Here is a 19,374-nt window from a genome sequence, read left to right on the forward strand (position 1 = left end):
AAGGCCAACAGTGGCGGAAGGGTTCAGCTGTCCCAGGGGCACATCTGGAAACTTTTAAAGTTGAACTTATCAAAAAGACGTAAGTAAAAATCAATCGATCAATCAATCAATAAAATAAAAGTTGAACTTTTCATTTCGGAGAAGCAAACCAAAAAGGCGAGTCGGCCACGTATTTCACAGGGGTGCTCTAGGAGCCGTCTCGAGTGTTTTACAGATGTTATATTATTTAATCTGCATAGCCTTTTGGAGATGGGGGGCGGTGTTAAATGCCTGACCAAGCTAGTAAGTGGCAGAGCTAGAATCTGAAAGCCCAGGTCCTAACAGCTGCACTGCCTGGCTCCCCCGTGACCCCCCCTCCCTGCGGTGGGTTCTACACACCTATGTCCCTCTCCCAGGCCCTCCCTCTACTGAGCTTACCTGTCACAGGCAATGGCATTTTGATACTAGGAGCTGTTTGTTGCTGTAACACAGACTAAGTGGGCAGAGAAGGCGTGGCTGAGACTCCTAGCCTTCCCCCAGGCCATCGCACACGTGTCCTCTGAGAAGGGGCACACATTAGCCAGGAACAGACACCTCCTCCCCCACACCCACCCCGGGGCCAGCAATTATTTCTGACCTCGCTGAGTCCCCATCTAAATATAGCCCCAGCCAGCCGCTTCTCATCTGAGAAGGGGAAATCTGTTTCAAGCCTTAGTCTGATGTAGATCAGATTCCCCAGCTGCACACAACGGGCAGTGGATGAGTAACCACCACCACACCACTCCCCCCTCGACAATGAACCTCCTAATGGAAGCCAGATGACCCACGGCTACAGTCCTATGGGGTCAGCCCCTCCTGCCTTGCCTCCTCAGCTCTGCTGCAGGGACACACGAAGGCTGGGGGGGGTGGGGGGGGCATGGCTGGGTTGCCTGATGCACTGCTGTCTCACTTAGAGAAAGGCAAGAATGGGCATTGTCCTCTCAGATCGGAAGAGCTACTGCAAAATGTCCTCAGGCGAGCATCTCTTCATGAGGAAAACACATTTGCCCATGTGGGCAAGATGACCCCTGTCCAAGGATACTCAGACATTAGAGGACCATCTTCCTCTTTCCCCAGCAGTAGGCAGGGCCCCTACAAGGGGAGCTCCCATAGGTTCAGGAGAGTTCGTTGGCTACCTTGAGGCAGGGGGTGAGGGCAGAGGAAGATATTTAGGTTTCTTTGGGGCACCTGTGGTCTCCCTGAGATGCTGGGGCATAGAGGGCCCCCTGAGGTATATCCGTTTCCTTTCGTTTGGGCACCATGATTTTTCCCAGGGTCAGATTCCTTTTTGAAGGAAGATGTTTGTCCATTCTCCAAAGGAGGCTCCTGCCCAGACGGGAGTGTCTGCCAGGAAAGACGTGTTTCTTTGCAAGCATGCTGCCACGGCCCTGAGCACTCCTGCCCATCGCTGTGTGCACATGTCGCTCCTGTTACCAGGCACGTGTGCGCCCATTCCCATCCGGGTACCATTCGCACGCAACCACCCTTTAGTTTGAACGCTCAGATCGTTGCTGGGGACGCTGGCTAACAGTGCCCTTGACAGAAGGCAGTTGGAGAAAAGGGTTGGGTGCTGGATGGAGAAGGGGGTGCCTGCCCGGTCTGCCCTGTCACTTCCCACAAAGAGTCACGCCAGCAAGCCAGAGGGTCTCGGCATATGTCTTGGAACTCACTTGGCTCAGCTGCTGGGGCCGGGATAAAGGTGTCTCCGTGCCAGCCACCCCCCACTTGGCTGCTGGAACAGAGGCCTCCGTTGAGCAGGCTGGGCTTAGGAAACTCACACCAGCAGGTCCCCAGTCCCAGATCAGATGGGACCATAGCCTCCGTCAGCAGCACTTGGTGAAAGATGGCTGGATTGAGAGCAGCACTTTGGTCCCAAGGACAAAGGCTCCTTCCCACCTGTTGGGCTTGGGGGGCGTCCCAGAGGCTCTGCCTCTCCCTTCAGCCCTGACCTTGGGGCTCGGTCAAGAGCAGACATCTTGGGCAGGAGTCTGTATCTAGGGATGGGTCTCAAAAGAATAGTGTTGGTGGCCGTGTGGCTTTGGACAAATCTTCTGGCAACTGAGCTTCACCTGAACAATGAGGGGACTGGCAACTAGATTGTTCCCAAGGTCCCTTCCAGCTTACTAACGCTGTGAATGCCAGAACCTTCCTCCCGTCCCAGGCACCTTCTCTCTTGCATGGTGACAGGGCAGCTGTCTGGGTGGGATATGGGTGTGGCTAGCTGCCAGTCTCCTCTGTCAAATGCACTGGATTGACCTACCTGAGAAAATTCATGCCCGGCAATACCAGGGCCCCAGAGGTCTGGTCTTCGAAACCCACCGTGTGAATGTGACCCTGACAGTCCAGAGATGGGAGAGAAGTTGCCTTTTACACTCAGAGATGAACCTGTGGCAAGAAATTCAGAAATTCAGGAATTATAGGTTTTAGGGTATAGCCAAGATGGGCAAATCAATTCCAGGCAGTTCTTGGAATATGAGCTTGACAGGAACCAACTTGCAAGCATTCGCCCTCTTGCTTACGGAGTCTCATTTGCCATGCCTGAGCTGGGTACTAGGTGTGGAGAGATGAAGAGAGATGACTTCACACCACCCCTTGCAAGGGGTTCGGGGGGACATTTTCTCTGGGAAAGAGGCTGGAATGACAGACCGAGTTGTTACTGGCATTGGACTAACTCATTCATCTGTGCCATCCCAATTAATGCTCACGCCAACCTTTCAGGGTGCTTCCTGTTATCCTCAGAGGAGGAAAAGGAGGCCAGGAAGGGGCAGATCCGGGATGCACACCCATATCTGTCTTCTCCCCAGATCTCTGTTTCTCACTTAGTCCTGAGATAAAGCTATTCTAAGCTCTCTTTTTCTCTCCAAGCACATTTGAAAGAGCCGGGAAGTCTCCCTGGAGGAGGAGGGCTGCATTAAGACCTACTGTCAGTCTCTTTAGAGCTCCTGCTCCATGATGGACTTCTTGGCCCCCTGGAGGGGCCCTCAGCCCCTGAGCTTAGCCACACCTTCCTGCTTTACAGTACACAACCTGCAATGCTGTAAAATTTTCAACCCGAGAACTGGGATTCAGTGGAAGTACCAGAGGTTTTTCAATCCCCTGGGTTGCATCCAGGGAATCGGTATGTTGGAGCCTGATGGCGGGCTGCTGCCCCCAGCTTCATTTTCATTTCCATCTTTGCCACTGCCCTGCTGTGTGACCTTGGGCAGGCTGCTCAGCCTCTCTGGGCTGTGGCTCTTCCATCTGTGTACCGGAGAAGGGCATCACTTTCTCGCTTGGCGAGGGGTCTGGTTAATAACAAACCCGGGCCATTGCCGTGCAGCCCACACCAGGAGGCGGAGGATAGGGTGATTTCTCGGGGCTCTGTAGAAATCGTGCTGAGAGCTTCTCACCCAGCTACTGCCGCTTGCTAATGAGGAACAGCATATGTTGATGATTCCGGCGTCAACACTTGCTCCTTGGCTGTCCGAGTTCCCAGAGCAAACTGGCTTCCTATTAGGCATTTATACTTATTAATAGCAGCAAATTGCAGCCCTCCACAACATCTGCTACTTTTCATTTGCAAAGAGCTTCCTAGACCATTTGTATTAGTAGTATTTTATAACCGATTCTCCCAGGCAGAGTAGGCCTGGGTCCTCCTATCTGGAAATGAATCAGTGGAGGCATAATGAGGGGAAAGGATTTGTTCAAGGTCACCCAGACACCCAGAATGGATTAGAGCTCGGGACCTCCGCTCCCAAGCCTCATGCTCTGAGGCTGCTGCCCTTATTGTTCTGACTATCGATGACCTTGACCCTAGAACTCCTGCCTACAGGCAGGTGGGGACAATGCTGACAGCCTGCCCTTGATCCTGGGCATGAGCCCGCTCGGGTCAGAGAAGACCCCTGCTGGATTAACCCCATAGCCGGAGCACAAGCAGGAGGAGTTGCAAAGTTCAAGGCAACCCATTCCTGAGGGACTTGTCTTGCTGCCAAGTAGATAAAATCATTTCCCGGTGGTAAGGCAGCCAGGAGATCAGTACAGCGGCTCCTATGAACATCTGTGCTTCCAGTTAGCCCTCCACACCTGGAGAACCACATTCTCTTTCCAGTCTTTTCTGGTACTTTGCTTCAGGGCCAGACGTCCCTGAGATCTACAGATCTACGGTCATTGAATTAGGAGAGCATGGTCAGCATGGAATACACTGGGAAGATTCATTTGTGATGTTAGACCCAGCTTTTAAAAGCACGTAGAGGGACGCCTGGGTGGCTCAGTCGGTTGAGCCGCTGCCTTCGGCTCAGGTCATGATCCCAGGGTCCTGGGATCGAGCCCCGCATCGGTCTCCCTGCTGCACGGGAAGCCTGCTTCTCCCTCTCCCACTCCCCCTGCTTGTGTTCTGTCTCTCTCTCTCTGACAAATAAATAAATAAAATCTTTAAAAAAAAAAATAAAATAAAAGCACGTAGAAACCACTACACTGCAACTTTCCCCTCCTCCATCCCCCCTGTCCCCTCTACCTTTCACAGGACCTTTGTACCCTGGTGTGACCAGCATCCCTGTATCAGCTAGCTATTGCTACCAAAAAAAGCTGTGTAACAACCCCCTCCCCAAACTCAGTAGCATATAATAATAAGCATTAACTCTCATATGCGTGGACCTACACACCCATTTCTCATCTTCTGATGTAGACGGAGCTTGGCTGGGCGGTTCTGCTTCAAGCCGCTGGGCTAGCTGGGCTTGTCTCCCGCTGTGGGTTGGGCTCAGGTCTGCTCCACATGGGTTCCTCTGGCTGAAGAGCAAGCAGCTCCGTGGGGAAGCTCTTTTCATGAAAATGGCAGAAACACAAGATGGCAAGTCTGACCACAGAGGCACATCTTAAGCCTTTGCCTCGTGCTTGTTGTCATCCCATTGACCAAATCCAGTCCTGAGGCCAAGCCCAAGTCAAGGGGCTGGAAGTACACCCCACCTCTCCACTCACCATGAGGCCAGGTAGGGGCGGGTGTGGGGATGAAGGAGGGAAGAGTTGGGACTCATGACACAATGTGCCACAGCCTGTGACCAGCCTCCTGGCCTCGGCCTCTCTTGCCAGCCTGCCAAGGCCAGACCTACCTGCCACCTCTGAGCAAAGAGGATGTGGGTGACTGTGTGCCAGGCACCTGGCATAGGCTCAAATAAACATGCTTCCTGAGCCCGTGCTCAGCCACTGCAAGTTCAAGCCCTGGCAGTGAGGGGCTCAGAGGTCATCACGGAGACAAAGCCTTTACACAACCCTTGCATGGCCCCAAGTCAGCAGAAATGAGGCCTGCAAAGGCATTCAGAGGCCACCAAAGGAAAGCAAGGCCCCTGGAGAGGTTTGGAGGGGCACCCCAAGACCGTGATGCTGAAATCCATATGTATTGCTGAGTTACTAATTTTCAGGAAAAGCACTGACTATTCCCAGCTCTACTTCCTTTGCTCAGAGACAGGAGGACAGGACGGGGATGGATGGGACCGCACCGGGGAAGGATGGGAGCTGCACATTTTGACAGCTCCATAGCAGCCCCTCAGAGCTTCTTAATGGGTCCTCTTGCATCCTTTTTTCCCCCTTTTTTGACAATTTTGTAGGAAACTGGGTACTTAAGAAGCCTTTTGGACATTTAAATTAACCCCCAGCATCAGGTTCAGCGTAGCCGTCGCAGCATTAACATCCAATTAAAAGAGGAGAGACGGAGTAATAACTCACATTTCGACTAGAATGTCAAATGCTTGAACAAATGAGAGGCGCTCCCAGAGATTGTATGTTGTATCTATGGAACATTTCTGCATGTAATCAGCAGAGCTGCAGGCACCCCTTGGGATGCTAACAGCAACAAGTGGAGTGAGACTCTATTGCCGGAAGAAAGCAACTTCCAAAATATCAGGGAAACCAAGCAGAGTCTAGACAGCTGGGGGCCAGGACTCAAGAAAAATACCCTAGTTGCCATTAGCACACCCGGGCCCCAGGCCCTCTAGGCGGTGGGCTCTGGTGATCAGTGCAGAAGCTTGTGAAGGTCAAGTTCATGAGTTGAAGTCCTTGGGTGGACTTTTTCACTCTGGCTCAGTCAGTCCTTGTCTTTCTATCCCTGGCCATTGTTTGTACATTCTCGGCCTTGTCCACGGGGCCGGACCGGTGTGGGAAGAGAGATGATGATTCTATTTACAATATTGAAAAACCAGACAAAAGGGATGTTTACCTTGGGGCAAAAGGGTGAAGAAAACCAGTGTGAGTCCCAGAAAGGTAATGGGGGGGATGAATAGAAGCGGGGTAGACACCCACACGCAGGTGCTTCCTGCTCATAACTGAGAATGAGAACCAAAGCAGAGGCTAAGCAATAGCTGAAGAATCTTATAAAATCATAGACCATTTGACCTCATAAGACCTATTTGAATTCCGAGACCCTTCCCTCTGCCTCTTGGAAGAGGTGGGGGGGCCTGAGGAAGGGTTCTGGGTGGAGCAAAGCTATGACATTATTTTTCCAAATCAGGAAACAGAGGCCCAGAGCTTGAGAATGACAGACCCGGTTACATCACAGCACATGATAAGAGATATTCATCCAAAACCCTTTTGTCCATTTAAAATTAAATTGAAAAGAGTTAACAATGCCTATCTTTTCACCCAAGGATCTCAGAATATTTTACAAACATGAATTTATTAGTCTAACACCAGAAACATGTGTCTTTTTTGCTTATCTCACTTAACATAATGTTTTCAAGGTTCATCCATGTTGTGGCATGGGTCAGAATTCCCTTTTTTTGAAAGGCTGAATATTACAGTAGTCCCTTCTTATCCACAGGGGTTACATTCCAGGCCCCCTCGGTGGATGCCTGAGACCATGGATAATACCAAACCCTAGATATCCTATGTTTTCTCCTACATATATGTACAACGCTAGGATAAACTTTAATTTATAAAGTTAGGCACAGTAAGAGATTAACAACCATAACTAATAATAAAATAGGACAATTATAATAATCTCACATCAAATGATAAAATGCCCACATGATGAGATGCAGGGAAGTGAGTGACCTAGGCACTGTGACCTAGTATTAGGCTGCCGATAACCTTCTGGTCATATGTCAGAAAAGGGGGATCATCTGATTCTGGACTGCAGTTGACCATGGGCAAATGAAACCACAGAAAGCGAACCCGTGGATGGGGGATGGGAGGAGAGGGATGACTGTATTCCACTGTAGGTCTATACCAACATTCCATGTATCCATTCATCTGTCACTTTGCTTTGGGTTTGGGTTGCCTTGGGTCACTTTCCACTTTTGGGCTATTGTGAATAATGTTGCTACGAACATTGGTCCGTAAATATCTGTTCGAGTCACTGCTTCCAGTCTTTTCTTTTGGGGTGTGTCCCCAGAACGGGAATGACCAGATCACGTGGTAATTCTATGTTTTGGAGAAACAACTACACTGCCCAATAGGACTTTGCACAAACCCAGTGGAATGTGCTGAGACGACCCTGTGCGGACCCTGTCCGAACCCCTCCACCCGAGGAGCCCCACTTCCACCAACACTCGTAGACACATACAGAGGTTCTGTCTGTAGAAGCAGAGAGGGTGCTATTGCAGACACATCAATCAACACGTCTCCCAGAGTCCAGTGGCCAGGGGACAAACTTCAATCTTCTGTGGTGTCTGAGACCATCCATCACGAGGATGGCTTGGGTCACAATCGTCATCTGATTCGTTCTCTAAGCAGAAGCCCCCCTCCGTGACTTCCTTTTCTCACCTCTTCCTGTGGTCTGAATTCCCTCACTCAGTTAATTAGCATGCCTGGCACTGTAGCTTAAGACTTTAATCAGCGTGGGGTGGTTTTAATTAATCGTGTGGCTCTGCATCTGGAGTGTGGAGTGGTTTGTGTTCCAGGGTCAGAGGAGGAGCCGGTGATGGGGGAAGGGAGAGGCGGCTTTGTTTGGTAGAAGATGTAGGTGGAGAGTCTGGGGGTTTGGAGAGAAGGAATCACAACGCCACCACTGTGGCTCCAAAGCTACCTGGGCCCCCGTGCGGCTTCCTAAGCAAGGTGTGGAAGGTTCCTGGAGCGATTAGGGTAGAGAATTGCACCGAGATAAGTGATGAAGTCCGTCTGGTTTTCAGAAGGGATTCAATGCAATGGTATAGATTGGGAGATGTAGAGTCAGTCCTGGAGGGGCTGGCCATTCTGGGGAATACTGCCTGAAAATGGGACTTCGAAGGCTTCCCAGAAACCTTCTTTGGGAAAGTCCTGGAGAGGCGAAGGGAGCATCACCTCAGGTAACGGGAACCGTTTTACTCGTTTTGTCAGGGTCCCGTGGGCACCTCACTTTGAGCACCCACACTTTAAAAAGAATGGAAAAAAAACCTAGATCAAGCTCAGAAGAGTAAAAAAAAAAAAAAAGACTGAATGTATAGATAGAAAGATCCTAGAAGAAAAGGTTGAGAGAAAGCTGAGTCTCATAATAACTGCTGAGGAAGGACTTATGCCCCTGTCCCACAGGGATCTGGCTAGATGAAAAGCAGAGAAAAAGACAGGCCTGTTAGAGTAGTTGGTAACAGCACTGAATAAGTCCAGGAAGCTGGGCTACCCCAGAGTTTCATCCCAGAGATGAAGCAATGACTGGTGTAGGGGCAGACATCGCAGTCAAGGAGGAAATGGTATGATCAAGGTGCTAAAGAAGAAAAGTTCTTCCTGGCCTGTGATATACTCCGGGGAGAGTTTGTGGGGCCGGGGAAGCCTATCAGAGCAGATTCCTGTGATGTGGCAGAGAGGGAACGTGGCCGCGCAATGAAGAATGGGGGATTAATGACAAAGACGACAATAATAACCGTCACTTGCAATGTGCTCGTGCGTTTACAAAGCAGCTTTGCGCCTACCAGGTCATCTGTGCTCTGGAAAGCTCCGTGAACTGGGAGGGGTGGGGGTGGGGATTTTATCTCCCTGTTTAAAGTCCAGGGAAAATGAGACTCGGGACTTTGTTGCTGGTAAATGGAAGAGCTAGGATTGGAACCCGGCTCTGCGGGCTCCCACACTCTTTCCGACCAAACTACAATCGCGCTCATTTAAAATCGGGAGAGGAAGGATTTTACAATTCTAGGTATTGGCGCTATTTAACACCAGTTGCGAGATATTTTTAGAAATCTGAATGCAAAGCCTTTTGAGAACATCAGGTTCGCCAAGGAACTGGCACACCCCGGAGCCCCGTGGCACATGCATCCAAGATAGATTATAGGACATGTCAGTGGGAGAAACTGAGGAGGCCATTAATTAAGTTTAGACCAAGAAAATGCTTTTGATTGAACACGCCATGATTTTCTCCTTAAGCCCATGCAAAATATGGAGTGCTAGACAAGCAGCTGGAACATATGAAAACATTATTATGCACTTGTGTTACCAACTTCCACCATCTAAGTTCCCTTTTATTACTCTTTCCCCTCTAGGCATCATGTTTTCAAAGACTTTTGCCTGCTAAACAAACTGCATTGATTAAGTAATAATATATTTCCTATTTTTAATATAGGACATACATCACTGGGTATGCATACAAAAAAGAAAACAGCAACAATCCAATTTCCATTAGGCTTTTGGAACTATTGAAAATAGCTTGTGGGGGCGCCTGGGTGGCTCAGTTGGTTAAGCGACTGCCTTCGGCTCAGGTCATGATCCCGGAGTCCTGGGATCGAGTCCCGCATCGGGCTCCCTGCTCGGCAGGGAGTCTGCTTCTCCCTCTGACCCTCTTCCCTCTCGTGCTCTCTGTCTCTCATTCTCTCTCTCTCAAATAAATAAATAAAATCTTTAAAAAAAAAAGAAAGAAAGAAAATAGCTTGTGGACCTTATTACCACTCATGAATTCCTGGGAGTTCAGGTACTTTGGGCTGGGAACCACTGTTTATATGCTTACATGACCAGCATGCCTATGCCCACTTACAGGGTAGGGAGAGAAACGAAAGAGGCAATAGGAATAGGGTAAGTTCCTGGCTGTGTGTAGAGCCAGCAGGGTAATGTGTACAAAACTGATTGTCAGAATTAATTGCAAAAATGGGGAAAGTCGCATATGGGCAGAGCTGAGGCATGGCCCATGCAGATTACACGAGCAGTAATAAGAGGAAAGATGAAATCCCACAAGTGCCAAAAGACATCCAAGAACACGGAGAGAGGGTCACAAAGGCCAAGGGCAAAACTGCAAGAAGGGGATCAGGAGGCCAGCAGGTAACTGGGAAGAAGTCAAATTGCAGGGTGGTCTTTAAGAAGGCTCAGCATGCGTGTGAGGAAACAAAACAAGACAAAAGAGATATGTAAAGGGAATGAGAAAGTGAAGGGAGAAAGGGAAGCGAGATCATATGGGGTTGGGAATTAATTATTAATTAATTCCAAAAGACGATTTCGAGACTAATTGAGCAGACCCTGGTGCCAGTTCGCCTGTGCATGAGTTATAAGTAGCCCCTGCTAAGTGTACAGAAGTTTTCAGAGGCAGATGCCCCACGCAGCAGCAGGGGGACTCAGCCTGCACGTTGGCTCATGAGGCACAGAGGCTCAGTCCGGTCAGCGTGGTTTGCACTTCTCTGTGCCTGTTGTCTAATAGCGAAAAATTATAAAGGACGGCCACATCAAATTCTCTTAGCACAAGCTGAAAGATTGGGGAAGGAGTCTTCTGCGGAGATACAATGGTGTCCCAAACAGAATAGGATGATTAAAAAAAAAAAAAAAACCTTTTTGTAAAGAAGAAACTGGCAACATAGAGAATAAAGACCAAGGCTATTGAAAGAAAATTAAAATTCCATGTGATCCTGAGTATCGTGATTAAGTACCTCTTATGTATTGGACCCTGAGAAGCCCTGTGAAAAGACATCTGGGCGAAGCTACGTTGGAGAACAAAGACATGCAAAAGATTTTTCGGAGCATGCAGGAAATGGAAGCATTTGGGCTAAGCAGAAATGTCACGTGGAACATTTTACATTAACAAGCAGCTGGTGAGGGCGAGTATAAGGTTTTGGGGTTGGAGAGGAAGCCTGTAGTCATGAAAAGGGTGTGGACAGGGGGAGAGGTAGCAACAGCTCTTCTATGAAAACACCAGCGTGAAAAACTTTTAAAGCCAGTTGGCCAATAGCAGGAGAAAGAGAGTGGACAGCTTAACAGCTACAAACTGAGTTCAAAGGCACAAAGAAGGAGAAAGAAAAGGGTCTTGGACTTCGCTTACTTACATGCTCTCTGGGACCACACAGATGATAACAAACAAACAAACATAGGGGAACTAGGAAGAAGGCAGAGCATCTTATAGCAAAAAAGAAAGGAAAGAAGGAAAGAAGGAAGGAGGGAGCGAGGGCAGGAGGGGGGAAGGAAGGAAGGAAGGGAAGAAGGAAGGGAGAAAGAAAGGAAGAAAGAGAAAAGGAAGAGAAAGGAAGGAAGGAATGGAGAAAGAAAGGAAGAAAGAGAAAAGGAAGAAAGAGGAAGGAAAGGAAGGAAGGAAGGAAGGAAGGAAGGAAAGAAAGAAAGAAAGAAAGAAAGAAAGAAAAAAAGGAAGGAAGGAAGGAAGGAAGGAAGGAAGGAAGGAAGGAAGAAAAAACAAGAGAAACAATAAACATTTGGATTTATTACATTGATAAGAAGTAAATAGGTGATGATTGGATGTTTGTAGAGTGTTTTGGGGATTTAACGGTGGGAAAGTTTAGTTGTACACTGTATAAATATCTTCTATAACAATTTAAAATGAACTCTAAGGAGGTTATTGGCAGAGACTTCTAAGAAAGTAACAGGTGTTTGTCTCCCCTGGATGCTTATGTGGCCATCTGCTCAAATATGACCACTCAAGGTCCCTTTCAGTTCTGGCACCCTGGGCCTCTCCACGTTCCTATGCTGATTTAGGTGATTTATCTGATAGAATAGCATCTCTTCCCAGTGAACTACTGGGCGTTCTGCAAAATCCTAATCACCCTTCTCTTTTCCTCCTGTCCTAGCTCACCAGAGTCCCCGTGGAGTCCTGTGGTCAGTATCAGAGCTGCAGCGAGTGCCTTGGCTCCGGCGACCCCCACTGCGGCTGGTGTGTGCTCCACAACACGTGAGTACCGCTGGGCAGCTTCCTCCGGCCTCCCACTTCCCTTGTAATTCTCCTCCTCCTCGCCTTCTCTGTCACCACCCTCCTTCCCTTTGATCTCTCTTCTCTCCCTGCCTTTTCTTACTCTTCCTTTTCTGTACCCTTTGCAAATCCCATCCCATTCTTTTGTTCCAACTTCACTCTAAATTGCCAGATTGCAGTAAGAAATGTATGGAAATGTCAGCCTGGGAATGATGAGGAGTCAGGATGTGAAATCATGTGGGTAATTGCACATTGGAGGGCTGGAGGGAGATTCCTGGATATTTCTGATTATGACTTGGCTGGAGGCTGATGTTCCAGGACTGAACACCAAGAAAAAAGGCACTGGACTTTTTTCTCAAGGCTCACGTGGGCCACTAAATCATGTGCAAGATATGGACTCTCCACTTAGTGATGTGACAACCACAGAAGACACTCTTCGATATCTACCCAGAACCTTCTGGTACTTGAGGTGGACATTTCGAGTGTGTAGCACCCAAGGACCCTCCCTCTGCTGTCAGTACACCGCTCTGGCTGTCAGATGGCCCTGGACTTGGGCGCACTAGACCAATGAAGCCCTGTCCCAAGCACTGGACACTCTCCCTATGTGCCAATGAAGCCCTGTCCCAAGCACTGGGCACCTCTTGGTGCCAGTTCCATTGTATTCTCTAGAAGAGGGAAGAAGGCAATGGTATACAGTGGAGGTATGTATATCCTACATATACATGACTTTCTGTGTGGTCTCAGTTTCTCCCTTTGGTAACATAATGCCTGCCTCCTGTCAAGTAGCAGAAAACTGGGGTGAACTGGGGCCCAAGGGAAGTCTGGGCAGTTCGTGAAGGAGCCCATCAGCCTGTACTGAGAAACCAGCAGCCCTGCACTCCTTGTGGCCTAAAGAAAACAGCCATGGACATAGACCGCTGCCACCAAGTCCAAATTCCACATTCCCCAGCTGTGCAACAATCTGGGGCAGCCCGGCTCATCTGTGGATTAGAGACGGCGATGTGGGGCCCGTCTTGTCCCCCTCACCAAGTCGTTGGAGAATGAAAGGAGATGGCGTTGGTGAGAGCATGTCCTGAACTGTGGAGTGCTATGAGATGGAAAGCGGAGGTGGGGCAGGAATGGCCACACCGTCGGGGAAGGCCCGAGAGCTCCTGGGTGTGGGTGCCCTGCCCCTAATGACTTTGGTCGACCCCCAGGATTGTCCAGATGGCTCTACTTCAATCGCATCCTTCCCTTGCCATGGGCATCCCAGCCTCAAACTGCCTTCCTCTGAGTGGTAGATGGTCCTGCTGGATTGCCCTCACCTCCGTTAACCTGGCATCGCATCTGATTTTGAAGTTTGCGTATCTTATTCATGTGTGCCTTATTAAGCACACGTTCTCAGAAAGCAAGAGATGTACAAGGACTTTGTCTTTGCTGCTCAGCACCGAGCAGCTCTCGGCTGCTATTGGCAGCTCTCCCTTGCCCAAAATGCCATGGCGAGAACAGGCGTGGGAGAGCCGTGAGGGACCTAGCGGGACGGCTGGGATGGAAATCACTGGAATCTACTTCTCACTCTTGGCAATTGTGCTATGGGGTTTGGACAAGTTTAGGCAATCCCCATTACTCATGGTAGTTCTGTCAGTCGCCACAAACACCAAATCTGAGAAGGCCGAGCCACCACTCCGATGATAGTCCCAGGGCTAGGTTCCTCTGAGCCTCTGGTCACAGCATGTCTGTGTTTTATGTGCGTCTCCATTTAAAGACACCTTGTTTACTACAAATTGTTTTATTAACATTGAACTCACGGCCAACAGCATTAGAACTCATGCCTGAACAAAGTCTACCTCGCACATGTATTTCCTCCGTAAGGCATATCATGGTCTTCTCATGCTTAAGAGCATTAGACGGAACTTCAACACAACACTTGGAGGCCATTTCAAACAGTGAAGTCACTGACAAAATGCACGACAATGCAGAAAACGCAGCACTAAAGAGATCCCGAAAAGGACATTTGTTTATAGCATGAACTGAAACAAGAAAGCCAAGTATCACCACCTGGTTCAACCTCTGATAGGAATGTGTTGGTGTGGCCAGTCACATTTTTCTCCACCCTGCTGATGTCCAGGAATGACCGCAAAAGTGCCCTAAGTATCAATGTGGGGATTTTAAATAAATGGTAGCAAGTCAGGTGAATTCGCACACGTGGAATCCACAACTTAGGAGGATCGTAACTCTGTACATCGGAAACTTGGCATCCTCGTTTATAAGGAGGAAACGCAATACCTTCTCGTGCTGGTAGCAAGTGGACAAAAATCAGGTAATAAAGGATGTTGCAAAGGTCCAAAGCACACCACCAGGTCAAGGTGGTGCTCTCTGAAATCTTGAGCCTCCTGGTGCTGGGGTCTGTGCAAGTGTGTCTGGTAAATCTCAACTTCCCTGGGAGGATACAGCTCCTGAGCACCTCTACGTGGAGACTGCCTGCTCACCCTGACACTCCCTCCCAGGGTTAGTGACTAAGGAAAAGCACGGTCCCACATGGCTGAGTGAAGAAGAGAAGGTCCCTGGATCTTCGAAGATGCTGTAAATCGGAATATAATGTTTAACATAGAGAAAGTGAGATAAGCAGATCTTAAGTGTACACTTTGAACAGTTTTGACCCAGGTAATCCACACTCCCACCAAGATACACAAAAATCTCTGGGGCGCCCGGTTGGCTCAGTAGGTTAAGCATCTGACTCTTGATTTCAGCTCAGGTCATGATCTCAGGGTCATGAGAACAAGCCCCACATCACATTGCATTGGGCTCCACGCTCAGCGGGCAGTCTGCTTCTCTCTGTCTCTCTCTCCCTCTATCCCTCCCCCTGCTCACGCATGCTGTCTCTCTCCCTCTCTAAAATAAAATAAATAAATAAAATTTTTAAAATACATATATGCATATACATACATATATATACACACACACACACACACAAAATATCCTTCATCCAGAATGTTCTCTCGTGCTCCTTCCATTCTTTCCAGTGGGCCTTTCTTCCCTAGTCACTTAAGTTCAGGTCAAAGCCAGACACTGCTTCTTCTGATACACTCTTATTTTATTTTATTTTATTTTCTCCCTTGCATTTTAAATAGATGCTAGCCGGACATTCACAGTTGGGAGAGATACATGAGGACACAGATGGAGAAGGCTGGGGCAGGCAGAGTCAGTGCAGAAGGTGGAGGAGGACCAGAGGGAGCCTACAGACACTCCCCCTGGGGCACCTCTGTTTGCTAAGAAGGGAGCATGGTGAAAACCGCAGGGGCTTTTATTGCATATGGGAGTGCCGTGCCCCCGTGGATCTTATCTGTACACCTTTTCACACTGGCCCTGCTCCCTCAGAGGCAGACACTGGGCTAGGCTCGGTGGATGCAAGGGGACTCTGTTAGACGGCCTCTGCCCTGAAGCTTCTTGGCAACCAGGACCCTAGTCCAGGGAGAAGGTAGGGGTTTCAGACTCTACCAGAATCAGCGCATTTGGGAGGTCCCCATCATGGGCAAGCCCCTGTGCTCAGTGCTGTGAGGCCCAGTGAGCCTGACTCTCGGGAAAACCAGGGCAAAAGAGCATCAGGAAGAGGGTTCCTTTGAGTGTCAAGTTTCCTTTTTCTGTCACTTTTGCCAGCTTTTCCTATGGTTGTAGGGAGTAGGCGGGTGGGAACTTTGTGGGAAGAGGATAGTGGAAGCTCTGTTGTGTGACAGAGAGAGTGAGGGAGAGAGCAAGAGAAACAGGAGGAGAGACAGAGGAGCAGAAAGAGAGAGAAGAGAGGGAGTGCATAGTTTAAGGGCAGGGCCCCTACTAACAGGTGGCTCAGGTGGCTGAAAAGGTCCTTTCTACCAGCAAGGGCACAGGTGGGGTGCAGACTGAACAGGCTTAAGAAATGCTTGTGTAATTGAAACCTCCCTCCTTTTATCTCAAAGGACGGGCCTGCTGACCCAGGAGCACAGAGCATCGCCCCATTGTCCTCTCATGCAGTCCCTGACCCAGCCTGAGGCTTGCTGGTTTCTAGTGGCAACAGTGGTTTCAACAAGCTGGGTTTTTATTTGCCCCTGAATCTTGAGCCCATATTCCCAGGACATTCATCTTGGGCCTGAGCCTACCTGTTCTGACTTGGGGGAAGGTAAAGAAAGGCCTCCAGCCCAGCCCACCTTTGCCTGTCCTGGGCCTGGAACATTCCCTCCAACCACCAGGCTTGGCATGTCCCCAGGTCCCTCTCCATCTTCCCCCCCACCGGGCCCCAGCCAAGAAGCCGATCTGGGTCTCAGCAGGTAACGGGATCCCACAGCAGACCCAGCCACATCGACTGGCCCAGACGTTACCTTTCTGAAGAAGGTTCATCAGCGTCACTCCGGGGAGGCTCATGTAACCCAAGACATCAACAGGGGAAAGATAAGACCAGCTTTTATAAAGTCTCTCCCTTGCCCCGTGGTGACCCCTCCTCCTTGCAGATTTCTTCTGTTGGAAGAATGCCCACCCCGGGGGCTTGGCCCAGGTTACTGTGCAGTATCCACTCCTTTTCTCTTTTGTATGGTTTCTGCCAAGATGGGGAGAGTGAAAGGAAGGGAGAGGAAAAGTACTTCTATCCAGAGTGGAAGGGTGGGGTTATAGCTAAGAACCTGCCTATGGACAGAGCCCGCCTGGGCTGGGTTTCCTCCGCTGAGAGCAACAATGAAAGAGCCACCTTGCGGCCACACTGTGGAGATTAAGGCAAAGGACGTGTGTGAAGTGCCCTTGAGGTGCCTGGAGGTCACCCTGATTGCAGTGACTGTGGGAGCAGAGGCTGCGGGTCAGACCCAGGGCCTCCTCCATGCCCCCCCTGTCTGTCCCCCGCAACATCCCCCCAGGACCGGAGGGCTGTGGCTGGGCTGCTGGAACAAGGTCTCTCTGCCTTGGGCAACTCCAACCAGCCGCACCAAGGAGGCCCCCCTGCACAGGGGCCTCCTCGGTCGGCATTGGCCCCTGCAAATGCTCAAAGTCTGTCCCATAGCCATGGTTGAGTGTCCCCTTAATGAAGTACTAGCCGATCCTAAAAATGCAGATCCTTCCTTGCTGCTTTTTTGCATATCCCATAGCCTGGTTTTATTTTATTTTGAAGCTGTGTCAAGGGACTACTTAGTACCAACCTGCTAAGGCAGTGATCTCTCCGAGGGCTGTTTGCTGAAGGCCCGTGCCCTCCCGAGGAACTGTTAGAATCCCTCTGCCCAGCAAACTCTGCAGTCTACACGCTGGTCTTCCCTGACTGTCTGCCGGGAAGTTACCAGCTCCCAGGCCAGAGGGAAGAATCCCAGACTGGTTACTGGTACAGTTGAGTTTTTCCATCTGTGGCCCAGCACATACACAGCATGGGTTAAAGAAGCTCACTTTTCCTCTCTTCACTCCTGCCTCCCCCTCTTCCCCACATACAGGTGTATAACACATGCTTTCATGACCAAAGGATATGAAGTCAACAGTGCCATCAGCTCACAGGAATTAGGAAAGCCCTGTGGTCCATATGAGCTCTGAGTGTCCCTCCCAGTCTACTGACTTGGCTCTCTGGGGGACAGCCTGAGGGGCTGGGCTGCCTCTGAGGTTCAAGTGCAGACATGCACACCATATCCCAGCATGCACCACACTCTGCCCGGTCTGCCGCCCTGCACCAAGCCTGCCGACCTGGAGACATTAACAGACACGAAAGGTCCAGGCTGTGGGATAATGGGTAGCCCACAAGTGGACCAGGATCAGTCGGAGTAACCGGTGAATGTGTCTCAAGTAACAGCCAGCATCCTCCTTGTGACTGACTGGATGGCGGGGAGGATGGACTAGCCTGCTACCACTTGTCTTTGCTTCCTCCTCCTCCTCCTCCTCTCTCTCTCTCTCTCTCTCCCCCCATCTCCTGCCCTCAGTCCCTCCCCCTCCCTGCAATCCTGCTCTTCTTTCCACCTCCTCTTTCCTAACCCGTCCTCACCCTTACAGAAATAAATAGGTCCAAACAGCGCTCCCTACTGACAGAGAGGAGAGAGACAGTCCCCAGTTCCCCTTCCTGTTGGGCACCTGCTACCTGTAATTCTCTTCTCAGAAACAGGGAACCTCCCCAAGTCCCTTATACTACCACCTGAGGCTTGTGTTCAATATATCATTTGTTTGAGGAGGGGCCAAAAGGAAGGCAAGGAGAGACTCTGACCTGGGACCCAGGGTGGATCTCAGCTCTCCCTGCAGGGATGGTGGTGGGCTAGGACCATGTGGTTGGCATGTAAGCCCACAGAGGTTCTTGGGCCTCCTCTGAATTCCTGCACCTGCTGGTTCCGTAAAGTCCTGTGCCCTCCTCCTGCTTCGGTGGGTGGGGCCCAGGAGGCAGGGAACCCCATAGCAGCTGCTCAGGTGGGCTTTGGAGCTTTAAAGATGGCAAAGGGTTGTGAGTCCAGTTGCCGGTTCAGCAGCTGGTAGCAAGGGAAATTGTAGTGTAGTCATGGTTTATCCAAGAACAGGCTAAATACTTAGGTCGAGACCATGGTGTTAGTCACTGGATCCTAGAATCACAACACTGCACGACTCGCCTGGTCCACACCCTTCATGCGGGAAACCTCTTGCACACTCATCTGCCTGGAAGGGTTCCTTTCCCCATCTAGCTCACCTTCCTCCAAGCTGCACAGATGTGCCTGCCCATTTCCATGGGCTTTCCTGAAGAGGGCAAGGCCAGTGGTATTGACAAACCCAGTTTCTTCCCTCGCCAGGGTTCCCAGATGTGGATACAGTGACCAAAGAGCCCCTGTTAGAGTAAGCATTCCTCTTAGCTTTTCTGTAAAGATCATTTGGGAAACCCTACCTCCACCCCATTTTTTTCAATCTCCTCATGTTCTAAACATGGCTCCCCATAACAGTGCACTTCAGCCCAGGCCATGACCAATGTGAGGTGTTAAGGATGGTGGGGGTGCCAGCTGTGGGGAGAAGTCGGGAGACACTCTGATAGCCAAGGCTGGTGGACCCTGCTGCAGGGCCAGGGGATGGACCAGCACCCACCCACCCCCGGCCTGGAGGCTCGCCCAGGCCCCACTCGCAGCCCCAGTTCCAAATTGAAATTTGCTCGCCCAGCCGGTGGCACTGGATGTTAATATTTCTATCACCGTCCTTAAGAATTAATTTCTAAAGAGCTTAATCACCACCTCTTCCCTCTCCCTCACCCCCTTCCTTTCTCCATTCCTCTCTTTTCCAATTTTCCACTTGGCTGGGAATTCTCCGGCAGCGAAAGTTCAGGCTTAGGGGAGGGCGGAGGTGGCTGCTTCATTAGAGAGGATAATCTCATTGGAACCATTGGCTTG

At 50.1% G+C, this 19,374-nt stretch overlaps 1 protein-coding gene across 1 annotated transcript in view; it reads left to right on the plus strand.

Moving 5' to 3' along the window:
* Nucleotides 1-19,374, plus strand: part of PLXNA4 (plexin A4) — a 409,078-nt gene that overhangs the window by 291,743 nt on the left and 97,961 nt on the right. Inside the window, exon 5 of the mRNA XM_081800079.1 lies at nucleotides 11,949-12,049. Within this exon, the coding sequence (XP_081656205.1) occupies nucleotides 11,949-12,049 (101 nt within the window). The remainder of the gene's footprint in view (nucleotides 1-11,948; nucleotides 12,050-19,374) is intronic.

Source organism: Leptonychotes weddellii, chromosome 12 (genome assembly GCF_054177405.1).
Source record: "Leptonychotes weddellii isolate Sample4059 chromosome 12, ASM5417740v2, whole genome shotgun sequence".
Lineage (NCBI taxonomy): Eukaryota > Metazoa > Chordata > Mammalia > Carnivora > Phocidae > Leptonychotes > Leptonychotes weddellii.